At 42.3% G+C, this 13,036-nt stretch overlaps 1 protein-coding gene across 1 annotated transcript in view; it reads left to right on the top strand.

Annotated features, from left to right (window-relative positions):
* Positions 1 to 9,846, top strand: part of LOC107712346 (protein FAM83B-like) — a 26,407-nt gene extending 16,561 nt beyond the window's left edge. The window contains exons 4-5 of the mRNA XM_016517570.1: positions 5,245 to 5,369; positions 5,928 to 9,846. Of these exons, the coding sequence (XP_016373056.1) occupies positions 5,245 to 5,369; positions 5,928 to 7,983 (2,181 nt within the window). The 3' untranslated portion in view covers positions 7,984 to 9,846. The remainder of the gene's footprint in view (positions 1 to 5,244; positions 5,370 to 5,927) is intronic.
* The last annotated feature ends 3,190 nt before the right edge of the window (positions 9,847 to 13,036 follow it).

The following is a 13,036-nucleotide window of genomic DNA, read 5'->3' on the forward strand; positions in this document are numbered from 1 at the left end:
CATGTTGCTTTTGTGCAATAGATGAATAACAATTTATTTGTTTTAGATATTTTATGTTTAGATATTTCTATTTTGCGGGAGTCCCGTGAATCATTTTATTCTCCCGCATTCTACACTCATGTGTGTGCGGGATGCGGGAGAATAAAATATATATAAAATATATATATAACAATATATATATATGTATACCCGCTCGCACCAGCACTTGCCCATCTTTGTCTCGCGGGAGCAGGTCTCTAATCCACTGGCACTTGACTCAACAGTGCTTGTGCTACATCCTTTTTACTCTAGATTATAAAACACTGCATTCTGTCAGCAATGTAATGCAGCAATAACTTACGTATAGAAACCTCGGCTTGTAACTATACTCTAATTACTATTTTGAAAATTATAACACGTTAAATTACTCCGTTACTAAAAAAGTAATCAAATTACAGTAAAGCATTGCAAAGTAATGCGTTACTGCCCAACACTGCTTATAAAGCACATATTAATGGCTTATTCTGCATGACCATACGATCCGTTAATCCATCCCATGGCTAAATTTAACAACTACCTTACTAACTATTAATGAGCAGCAAATTAGCAGTCTATTGAGGGAAAAATCTTAGTTAATAGTGAATAAGTGTTCCCTAATCTAAAGTGTTACCAAATTTCTTAATTACATTTGAACATTCAGGCTTGTGCCCGAGACTCTGCGGTACTTATTAATGATGTTTTATTAACAAAGTTTGGGAGGGACACGTTCAGATAATCAACCAATTTAGCATAGGTAGAGCACGTTCAGAAAATCAACTTAATTAGCACAATAGTAAATATATATACAGCCAGCTTACCTTTGTTCCACAACAGTTTTCTGGCATTCCTCCTCCACCCCAACTCCTCACTCCTAACTATTCCTATCCCAGCTTGGGATAGTGGGGGAGTTCTCTGGGTTTGGGCTAAATTCCGAGCTCGGAGCCCTCCCTTCGGACAGCATGCCAAATATGCATACTTGATCAATCTGATTATATGTAAGTGCGAACTTATGAATACAATATATAACAACACAAAATACTAAAAAGTAAAACCTAAAATTTGCTTTGCTGTAGTAAGAAACTATAGACATAACAGTTTTGAATTTAAGGATGTGTATTGTGAAAAGTTCTATACAAATAAATTAGACTAATCACCTTTTGGTTCCCTATCGAACGGTCTCTCCCGTTGCATTTAACGTAGGAAGGGGAAACTCCTGTTTACTCTGTTACTGAAGCCTGATTTGTTCATGTTTGTATAGCTGCACAAACCAATGGCGCTTTAGCCCACCAAAAAAAGCACCATTTTCATCAGAATCGTCTCCTTCAGCGACGAGGATCATCTCTTCGCTGACTATGCAATTAAGAAGCCGAATCAAGAAGGAAGAAGCTCAGCCTGCTGCTCGTTACCGTAGAAGGAGCCCTGGCAGAGGAAGAAGCCAGAAGCCTTCCCCTGCGTCCATCTGGCACAATAAAAGAGCAGATTTCTGAGCACATTTCCTAGCGATGTTGTTGCAAATGTTGCTCTGCGAGTGTGGCTCGTGCAGCTCATGCAGGGAACCCCTGCACAATGCAGAAGGGCGCAGTGAGTGCTGTCGCCTACGCAGAGACTATGCACTCACTGAGATGGAATGCTCTCACAGAGAGCATGAGTCTCACTCTTCTCCGCTCGCGAATCGTCTTCTTCAGTGAAGTCAGCCCCGCTCTCGTTTCTCCTTTCTCAGCGAGCTCGGAGAAAGAAACAGTGGAATCGCGGAGCTGAACAACCGGGTTTGAGTGATCTCACGCCGGCATAGGTCCCGCGCTCACTCTCCCCACAGCACTTTGATCCGCCGGTGTGTTTTACACGTAATGATCACCACCCCTCATTTACATTGAGCGGCTCAATCCTTCTAGGTGGATCTGAGTAGAATGCTATCACCAATGATTCTGTATCGCTGACAGCTTCACATTTGTGAGTGTGCCTCTGAGGCTGCGCTCAATGAGAAAGGCTGCTTTCACTGCGAAAGCATGAGTCTGTCCCTGCTTCGCTTGTGGATCGCCTTCTTCAATGAACTTCACTCTCCTCACAGTACTTTGATCTGCCCACACGCCCACGCTGTTCTCACTGAGACAGACCGCTTTCACTATGAGAGCATGTGTCTCACTCTGCTTCGCTCGCAGTTCGCCTTCTTCAATGAAGGCGGCCCCGCCCCTCCGGGTCTCACGTTCTCCCCTTTCAGCTGCCTCGGAGGATGAAACGGTGAAGTTAGTTCTCACTCCCTCGTGCTCGCTCTCCATCCCTCCGTTCAACATTGAGTGATGGATGTTTTATTCAAGCTTGGCATGTCCTTCTCATTCAGTGCGTGCATAAGCAAACTACCACTGTGATAGCGGACCCACAAGAGCAATTCTCCTCTCCTTATTACCACAAAAGTCAGTTCCCCGCCCCATGGTGGCAAACTACCGTTCGTAAAATGGAACCACTTGCCATCCGGCTCCGGGCTGAGAACCCATCCCGGATGTTTCAAGCTGGGTTCTATAATACAAGGTTACTTGCTCCAGTTCACTCGCAGGCCGCCTTGTTCAGAGGCATTATTCAGACTTCGGTACAGGACAACAAAGAGCATGTTCTTCAGTCCGAATTACAAACACTGCATGCAAAATGTGCCGTGGGATGGTACCTCTAGCAAACATTGAGTCAGGCTTTTTCAGCTGCTACTTCCTTGTTCCCAAGAAGATGGCAGGCTCAGACCTATTCTCGATCTCAGGCATCTGAATCGCTCACTAATGAGACGGCCGTTCAAGATGTTAACTCTAAAACAGATCCTTGCACAAATATGCCCCGAGGACTGGTTTTTGATGTGGATCTGAAAGACGCTTATTTTCACATCCACATAGCCCCTGTCACAGACCGTTCTTAAGATTTGCATGCGAGAGAGTGGCTTATCAATATACAGTCCTGCCATTCGAACTGTCTCTGGCCCCACACACTTTTACAAAGTGCATAGGCGCGGCTCTTTCCCCTCTGAGACAGATGGGAATCCGCATTTTGAACTACCTCGATGATTGGCTGGTTTTAGCCAGATCAGAACGGGAACTGGTCGCTCACAGGACGCTTCTGCATCAGCCACCTGGAATGCCTTGGGTTGAGAATCAACCTAGCCAAGAGTCATTTGTCACCCAGACAGCTAGTGGTCTTTCTGGGAAGATTATAGACTCTGCCCAGATGTGGGCTTGGATTATGCTGGACTATTCAGCGACTGGTGGCATCTTTAAAACTAGGGACTTTACATCCCCTCAAGGCTTTTCAGAGGATGCTTGGCCTCATAGTGGCCATCTCCTCTGTTATTCCTCTAGGCCTGCTCCATATGTGGCCTCTCCGACTTCGACTCTAAGCCCGTGCCCGTGCCCGTCCTGGTCTGGCGGACAACATGACGTTGGTAGCATACATCAATATCCAAGGAGGTCTCAGGTCACATTCCCTTTACAGGATGGCTCGGTGCCTCCTATTTTGGGCACAGAGCAAACTCACTAAGAGTGGTTCATGTGCCGGGCAGTCTGAAACTTGGAGCAGACAAGCTTTCCAGAGGCAATGTGGCCCCAGTAGAATGGACCCTACATCCTCAGATGGTTCAGGAAATTTGGTCTGTCTTTGGGAGGGCAGAGGTCGACCTCTTCGCCTCAGAAGACAACTTTCACTGCCCAACTTATTTCTCAATGCAGCGAGATGCCCTGGCCCACGACTGACCCAGCGCTCGCCTATATGCCTTCCCTCCAATCGTCCTGCTTCCTCAGGTCATCAGACGGGTCAGGGAAGTCAAATGCTCAGTCCTCCTGGTGGCCCCGCTCTGTAGGAACCAGGCATGGTTCACCGAGTTAGTAAAGCCGTCAGCAGCAGCCCCATGGCCGATACCATTGAGGCAGGACCTTCTCTTTCAGGCGTAGGGCATGATTTGGCACCCCCGGCCAGAGCTGTGGAGCCTTCATGTATGGAGCCTCGACGGGAGCCTGTACAGCTCCCAGCAAGTGTGAGCAACACCATTTTAGAGGCTAGAACACCATCTGCAAGATGCCTTTACGCCCTTAAATGGTCAGTCTTTCGTGACTGATATTCTGCACGAAGCCTGGATCCGGTCTCTTGTGACATGTCCCATGTGCTAACTTTCTTACAAGAGTTGCTGGACAACGGGCTCGCCCCTTCCACACTCAAAGTTTATGTGGCAGCTATCGCAGCGAATCATACCCTCGAAGTTGGCCAATCGGTCAGCAGAAACGATCTGATAGTTAAGTTCTTGGAGGACACCCGGAGATCCTCCTCGTCATCAGACTGTGCTGACCTGGGGCTTGTCAATAGTCCTAAGGGCCCTACATGGCCTTCCCTTCGAGCCGCTCCATTCGGCCGAGCTGCGACCCATGTCGCTTAAGCCGCCCTCCTATTTGCATTTAGTGTCGGTCAAGCGAGTGGGTGACTTGCAGGCACTGTCAGTCAGTGCTTCCTGTCTTAAGTTTGCTAACGACTGCCCTGCAGGCACCGATCTAGTCTGCTTAATCTGCCTCTTTCTCCCTGAGGGTGGAAATGGTTATGCCTGTAGTCCTCGGCCAATTAGCTCGGGATTCAGTTTTGCTCATGTTCTTTAGGAGACTGGGCTCACAGAGCAGGTTGCTCTGTATCTGCTCATAGCACGGCATGATTGGATGCGTTCCCCATACTGCATTAAACGCAGCGGGAGAGACCGTCCGATAGGGAATGCTCCGGTTACTAATGTAACCTCAGTTCCCTGAGATAAGGGAACAAGTGTTGCGTCACTCGTCGTGCTATAAACTGCACACGAATCGATGACTGTTGCTTCAGTCGAATGGTTAAGATGAAATGGAGGTCTGAGCCGATTTATATTGAGGTCAGCTCTGCCCCTTTTGGCAGGCAAAAGCGCCATTGGTTTGTGCAGCCACACAAACATGTACAAATCAGGCTTCAGTAACAGAGTAAACAGGAGTTTCCCCATACTGCGTTAAACGCAACGCTCGTTCCCTTATCTCAGGGAACCAAGGTTACGTCAGTAACCAGAGTGTTATGATCATTTATAAAGACAAATATGTGTTTTATTTGAAAGAATGGGCAACTGATGACTCGTGCACTGTAAGAATTTGAATTAAAGTAGTTAAAATGTTGTTTCAAATTCAAAGTATTTATATTTGCTTGGTTTCTTGCTAAAATATATCTAATTTTTCTTCTTCTTCTTGGATATAGTATATGAGGATACGCACAGTGAAAGGCCAGGAATATTGTTGCAGATCTGGGGTAAAGTTCCATGGAGGAATGGGGCAGAAATTTTTTCTTGCTGACTGCCAAAAAGTGTTTTTTGGATCATATAGGTGAGGCGGCATTTTTTATTATTAATTTAATAATAATAATAATATTTTTTTCCCCCTTTGGGTTTCCTTCAGGTTCATACATGTGCCCTAGAAAAACAACCATAGTTGTTTTTATCAACCATAGTAGTTTATCACATTAACTGTGGACATATTCTACAGTACATTTGACAACCAGAAAGTGGTCATATACTTTTGTATTATTATTATTATTATACATATATATTTTTTTAATGTGTGCAATTTTTGTGATGTGATTTGCTCAAATGTAAATAAATGGCTATTGATTTGATATGATTATAAAATCCAAAGTCATTCATGCTTTTTAAAAAAAGTGGCTTAAGTCTCCATATACTTCTCTGGGCCACTTTATACAAGGACTTGAAAAACATTTAACATATGTCAACAAACAGTGCAAAAATTGCTGACTTTCAAAAGCATTTTTCAAAAGATTGCAGTTATTTATAACTTACCAAAGATAAACTGCATTCCAACACACTTGCATATGTTGCTATGACTGAAATTTAATAACTATGTTTATGTTAATTTCTTGTCTGACAGCTTCATGTGGTCCTACGAGAAGATAAACCTCAGCATGGTTCAGGTTATAACAGGCCAATTAGTGGAGACTTACGATGAGGAATTTCGGACGTTGTACGCTCGATCAACAGTCCCAGCTCAGTTTCAGACTGCCAGCGTGAACCAGTGTGAGACGAAGCCCAATGGAAAAATGGATAGTTATCTGATTCATTCCAGCCAACCCTTTGAAAGGAAAGATCATTTAAGGCATACACTTGATGCTGTTTACCGGCAAGCCTGTGAAAGGAGATCAGGATTTTCGGCACTGAGAGAGGTTGAAGAAAGACCACTTGTCACACCACATGCTCGATTCCTTCAAGACACATCAGAGTTTCACAAAAGACACAGCTATGCAGGAGAGCGACAGGAGCCTGTGTATCTGCCAAAATTGCCCAAGTATGGCACTAGTAATTGGAACGTGGCAGCAGAGAGCAACCGTTATGCCGGATTCTCCAACGATGTGGACAAGCAGTATGAAAGTTACGTCATCAACCCGATGTTCAGAGGCTCAAACATGCGCCAATCTTACCACGGCCACGACAAACAAGTTCTCAACATGAGGCAAAACCTGCCCAGTTTAGCAAGTACTTCCAAGTCTTTCCTTCGGACATGGAGGATAGAGTCTTACCTCAACAACAACAATGATCCACCTCACGGCGAGAACTACGATTATCTGGACCAATTTGAGGAGAATAAAATGGCTTCTCCACAACACTCCCGCATCAGGTCATCGGTTGTTTTCACGTCCACCATACCAGAACAACCAGAGACAAACAGCTACTCCAATAATTCAGCATCCTCCAACCACGATCCGGCACGAATTCAGTCAAACGCTCAGATGTATTCTTCAACCCTGTGGAATCAGACAGCACAGCACGATGACTACATGCTAAAGAGGCGCAGTTTACAGATTTTAGAAAACTCAGGAAGTAGCACGACCCATGGCTCCGGACAGGATGCAATATATGCAAGTTTAAACAGAGCCAAAAATAGATTTGTAAACAAGGAGCATGACTACCAGCAAGATGACCGATACAAAAGGCACAGCGTGGCCGATCCCAGGTGCAATACATATAACAGCGACTTGAATGAGCCCTCTAATAACATGTACGCATCTTTACCTAGAAGACAGAAAATCTGCAACATGTCTGCAAATGAGAATCCCAGAAACGAAGCGTACACACCAAATTTCAAAGAGGACCAGAGGTCCGTCTCACATCATGATTTCAAAAAGGCAGATGAGAGCACATCTACCTCAGGAAACATATGGCAAGAGCCTCCCTCGAGAACTGTGTCAGCAACGCTTCTGGACACGGAGGACAGTCAGCCTTCAAAACCAAACAGCACATCATCGCAGCGCTTCTTGAAAAAGAGCACCAAGAAAATAAAATCCATTCTAAACATCCCACAAAAGGAAGACAGCTCACCGAAAGGAAAGAACTCAGAAAGTCTTAAAATAGGAAGCAGCACTGATACAATTCTCTCAGATTATGATGACACAGCACAAGGCAAGAAATCCCAGGATAGCACTGCCAATTCCACCAAGTCCGTTGAGAGCAGCAGACTGAAGCGAGCTAATGGGAAGATCTCTGGAGCTGAGAATCGCTCTCCTGGCCTGGCGGGAGAGGCATCTGCGCCTCGGTTTATCACCGAAGAGCTTCATCCCTCTCACACCCCTGCAAGTGCAGAGACTTCCAAAACACAGGAACAATCCACGGTCGTTTCTCAAAACGACAAGACAGACTCAACACTAACCAGATCGGATCTGTTGTCAAAGCAACAAGTATCAGCAAACAGGCTATATAGCAGATTTGAGCCACTTTGCTCATTTGAAAGCAGGCGTCCCACCGCAGGCCAGCCTGCCTATGTATCTGCACAGAGTCACGTAAGCGAGAAAACAAGGAATTCTGTCTTTTTAAGAAGACAGCCAATGAATGACCATAGCACTTATACAAACCAGCAGATGCAGGGACATGACAATAGAATTGGCCGTTTCATTCAAAGGGTTGGAAATTTAATACACAAGAATAAGTACTGAAACAATTACTGAAATGACGTTGAAGCGGAACCGTGCCATTTCTGCACCACTATATTGACAAAATGGAATTGCAAAAATTGCACAAAGCATTTTTAAACAGGTCTCTTAAGCACTATTTTCCACTTTTCAATGGTCAGACTAACAGATAGTCCTGCCCCTAACTAACGCTAAGGTTATGTCAGACTGGCTGGCTTGGTCATGCTTAAATAGCTTGTTTAAACTGTCTCTGCATATTAAACTGGGATAAAAGAAAGTATTTTAAGATCCTAAAAATTACACATTTTGGCTTTCAAAATGTGCAACAATAATGTTTACTTGAATGCATTATTGCTAAAGCCAGTGTTGAAGGTTTGCAATATAACTGGTGGAAAATGCTGCAAGCACTGTTACACTGTTACTTTGTAGTAGATTTAGTTTTATTAATATTATTTGTAAATTTAAAAGTAATGTTTTGAGTAGGGATAATGGGCAGATTGGGTTAATAATTTCTGTCACTTGAGTAAATGCTATTTTGAAACCTTGCTATTACCTGAGAACAAAACCTCTTAAAAAATTTTTTGTCTGCTTACAAGGTGTACCATAAACCATCCATACAACAAAATTGCACTTCAGGCTGGACAAAAGCTTCCCAGAAATAACCAAGATGGTTGTTTTAAAGTTGACATTGCTGGAAACATGCAAGATAAATAAATGTTAGTTTGTGGGTAATTGGTGCTTAACTATCTTTAAGGGTGACCATACTGGCATATACTGCACTGGCTTATCTATCTATAGGTCATGACGTTGTGGGTGTCGTGATTGACCCAAAACAGTTCTCTATTAAATATGTGAATTAATGACTCTCATTTCAAAAAGTGCACATGTACAGTTCAGTATACTGGACAAATATCAAACTGGTCAAATATCAAAATGTTGTTCTCTTACTAAATGGGACCTTTTTATTATTATTATTATTATTATTATTATTATTTAAAAAAATGTTCACAAAAACAATCAATGTTGCTTGTATCCCAACAGGGTACTTACCAAATAAATGAATGGTCATGAAACTGATTGATGTTGAAACTGTGTTATATGTGAGAAAGAGGCTGACATGCTACAAGGAAAAAAAATCCATTTGACTACAGGAAGATAAACATTCAATTTATTCACTTGTTTGGGTTTACTAACAACAAGTTAGATAACAGCTTATATCACATATAAAATATAAAACAGCTTTAATCAATGTGGTCAGTATTCCTGGACTTTATACTGACACCTACTGGTGAGGATGCAGCATCACGCAAAAGCAAATGTCCTTAAAGGGGGTGTTAAGGAGAATCGGCTGGTCACAGGATCTCAACATGAGGTGATTCACCCCAAAAGCCAAACAGCTTTTATTAGGCTACTGACATGACTGGACTCATCATCTCATGTGCACATCAGTTTTAGCATATCTGTTAAATTTACTATTAATTTCTTAAGAGGTAAAACATTGTAATGACAAAAGTGCACCTATTCTGTTGTCCATGGATTACAGTCTTCTGTTGGCATCATAATTAGGTCAAATGGGAAAAAAAAAACTAATTCAATTTCTTCTTTGAGCATACAGTGGTGAAACAGCTTTAGCAGGTTCTGCATTATTCAACAAACTCTCATGCCATGAGATTTTATTTTTAAATGAGTTTCCATTTTAAAATTGGGTGAATTTAAATTTTATTTGTTTAAATTTCATACGCTATATAAATAATTTATTTGAATTCTTAAGAAATGTCAAAGTTTTTACAAACTCGGTGGCTCAGGAGGTAAAGTGTTGGGGTATAGTTGTGGACTTGTAACCCGAATGTCGTGGGTTCGATTCTCAGGACCAGCAGGAAATGTAGGTGGGGGGAGTGAATGAACAGCACTTTCTTCCACCCTTGAGCAAGGCACCGAACCCCCCATTGCTTCCCAGGTGCCGTAGCAAAACTGGCTGCCCACTGCTCCGGGTGTGTGCTCACGGTGTGTGAGTGAGTGTGTTTGTGTGTTTGTGTGCGTGTGTGTTCTCTACTCACTCCTGTGTATGTGCAATTGGATGGATTAAATGCAGAGCACAAATTCTGAGTATGGGTTACCATACTTGGCTACACGTTACTTCTTTTCACTTCAATATGCAATGTATATTCATGATGCTAATGTTAATGTTTAGAATACCGTAATAGCTAATTGTCCACATATAGCAGTAAAAATATAGCTTTGAGGAACATCCAGAAATTAATGGTAAAGTCCAGATAGATCCAGTGTCCATCCAAAAGCTGAAGTAGTTCATCTCATGGTTTATTATGGAAGGCCAAGAGATGCAGATGTTGATCCATTGAAATGCCAAGTGATTGCTTGGCACAGGTCGTAATTTATAGACATTGGGCAGCAACATCAAGCTGAGCTGGATCTGGTATAAGCTCTAGCACCCTCTGAATATGAATCCAAATGCAAAAAGACTAGTATTAGTGTAAGATACCATTCAGTTAATTTAATTAAAAAGCAGAGCTTGCGATTTTGCACTTAATCAGATATAGTACAGAATATGCATATTTGGTGTACTGTCCGAGGAGATGGCTCTGAGCTCGAAATTTGACCCAAACCCATAGTACTCCCGCCATCCTTGGGTGGAATAGGAATAATCGAGAGTGAAGAGTTGGGGTGGAGGAGGGATGCTGGAAAACTGTCATGCTCAGAGCTAGGTTGAGCTAAATTGTGCTGATTGGGTAGATTATTTGAACATGCTCCTCATGAACTCATGAACATAATTTGCAGGGAATTGGTTTCTAATTCGTGTGAATTCTTAAGAAATCTCAGTCGTATGTTCTGCTTATGCCCCTCTGAGGGTTAGGTTTCGGGGTGTACTGTCACAGTGCCATTTTACAAATAAACCTCATGTTTTTGTATAATTTCGTCATCACTTACATATTCTTGTTAGATCGGTTTACATTATTATGCAACCCTAACCCAGCTAATCATTCCAGATAAGTTTGTGAAATTAAAATATTTTCATCCAATATGACAATTATACTCATAATAATGATTATTTACTTTGCACGACCTTTACTTTGCAGAATAATAATGCTTCAGGTGAGAACCAAGAGGCAGGTGTCGTGCACAAATGAGTTGACCTTTCTGTGAGCTAGGGGATGTGCATCCAGTACCAAAGTGAGAGACTGCAAAAGTCATTTCTGATGGAGTTAGTGTAAGTCAAGGGATAAAATGCATGGTACATATGAATAACAACCTGAATAACAACCATATGAATAATAATCAGGATACATTTGCCTTTACTTGAAAATGGAGACATACAGTACATACACAGTAGTTCTACGAATGCTGACGTTTTGTGCATCTGAATAATTTCAGGGCAGCTTTAATGGTGAACGTCTCGGTTACATATGGTAACCCTCGTTCCCTGAAGGAGGGAACGGAGACGTCACGTCGGATGACCGATGAATTGGGATCTCGCTTAGAGAGACCAATCTACTTCGAGTGTAAACTAAACGAGCCAATGCACATTGGCATGCGATTATTGCATCCAGCTGCTGCTGATCACAGTGTGAGTATAAGTAGGCAGCAGATGCAGCGCATATTCAGGTTTTCACTGAGGAGCCGAGCCGGTGACCCGGCCGCTCAGCGGTGGTACAGGAGCTGTGGCGACGGGACATGACGTCTCCGTTCCCTCCTTCAGGGAACGAGGGTTACCATACGTAACCGAGACGTTTTCTATCTAAGCTCCAGATGATGGGATCATGAGATCACAAGACCCCTGAATATAAGAAGAGCACTCTGCTCTCCCATGTCTCTTACCTTTGCCTGAAAGAGCCTGTCTTCCAGAGATTCAATATCTCACATTTACACCTTAGAATGAAGAAGATGCATCTTGAAAGCTGAAGCTGGTCTAGAGGCAGAATGGACCATACACATCTGATAGGAGAATTTGTTCTTGGGGAAAAGAGACTAGCTATGTTCACAAGACAGTAAAGCAAGTCATTTGGTCAAAGTTGACCAATCACAGGCTTATACCTCTAAAAGGCTTACGGACATAATCCTGTGGCTAAGTGAGGTTACACCTAAAGCCATGCCTGGCCAAAGGAGCTGAAGTAAATACAGAACTCTGTCACAGAAACAGCCATGTTCAAATCATGTCTGCACTGATTTTAAGGTGCAGCCACATTTACTGTTGTTCTGTCGTCGAGAGTGACCGACTGAAAGGGAACTGAAATTCTTGCACAATTTTATTTGACAGCCTCTTAAAAATGTATTTATTCATATGTAAATCCTTTGAAAGAACAGAGTATCAATTTGCGCTTATTAAGGCAATGCCAGTCATTCTCATATATTTGCTTTCTTTTATATGACCACATCACATATTCTTCCAGCATCAGACTAGAAACATAAATGCTTACAAGATTCAGGTGTATCACAGAGGACCCCCCGATGCGAGGCCTCTGCTTGTTTTAGCTGTTTTATCTGGATAGCTTTTGTATGTTTCGCATTTCAGCATTTGCACTGATAGACTACAACAGTATTCCCTCAATGTCATATAACCAAATTCACTGACTTACATTCACTTCACTTATAATTTACAAATATGTATTACAATTATTATTATTTTTTAAGTATTTCTTAAAAAATGCTTTTCCAGGCACAATGAAATTCTGTCTATGGAACACTTGTTTTAATAGAGCTACGGGTAAATTTAGTAAATGTAAAGAATTGTTGCAGTGTGAAATCCAATTTGTATTCACAGAATACAATTCATATGGGTGGTAGCAGGTCAGTTAAGGACCTGGTACCAATTAGGTAAATATCCATACCTACATTATAATTCAAGTCAGCCTTAATTGTACGGCTCCTTTCACAACCTATATTTTATGAATTCTAATACATCTTCACAGAAAGCAATGCAAGGCACACTGGAAAACAGCAATTTAGACCAAATTAAAAATACACAAATCAATAAATAAATTATCATTCTGTATGATTTATATGCTGTTTTCCTCATGGGGACAAAAAAAAAAAAAAAAAAAGTCGAGGGCAAAATTTACTG

Source organism: Sinocyclocheilus rhinocerous, unplaced genomic scaffold (genome assembly GCF_001515625.1).
Source record: "Sinocyclocheilus rhinocerous isolate Xijiao unplaced genomic scaffold, SAMN03320098_v1.1 scaffold358, whole genome shotgun sequence".
Classification (NCBI taxonomy): domain Eukaryota; kingdom Metazoa; phylum Chordata; class Actinopteri; order Cypriniformes; family Cyprinidae; genus Sinocyclocheilus; species Sinocyclocheilus rhinocerous.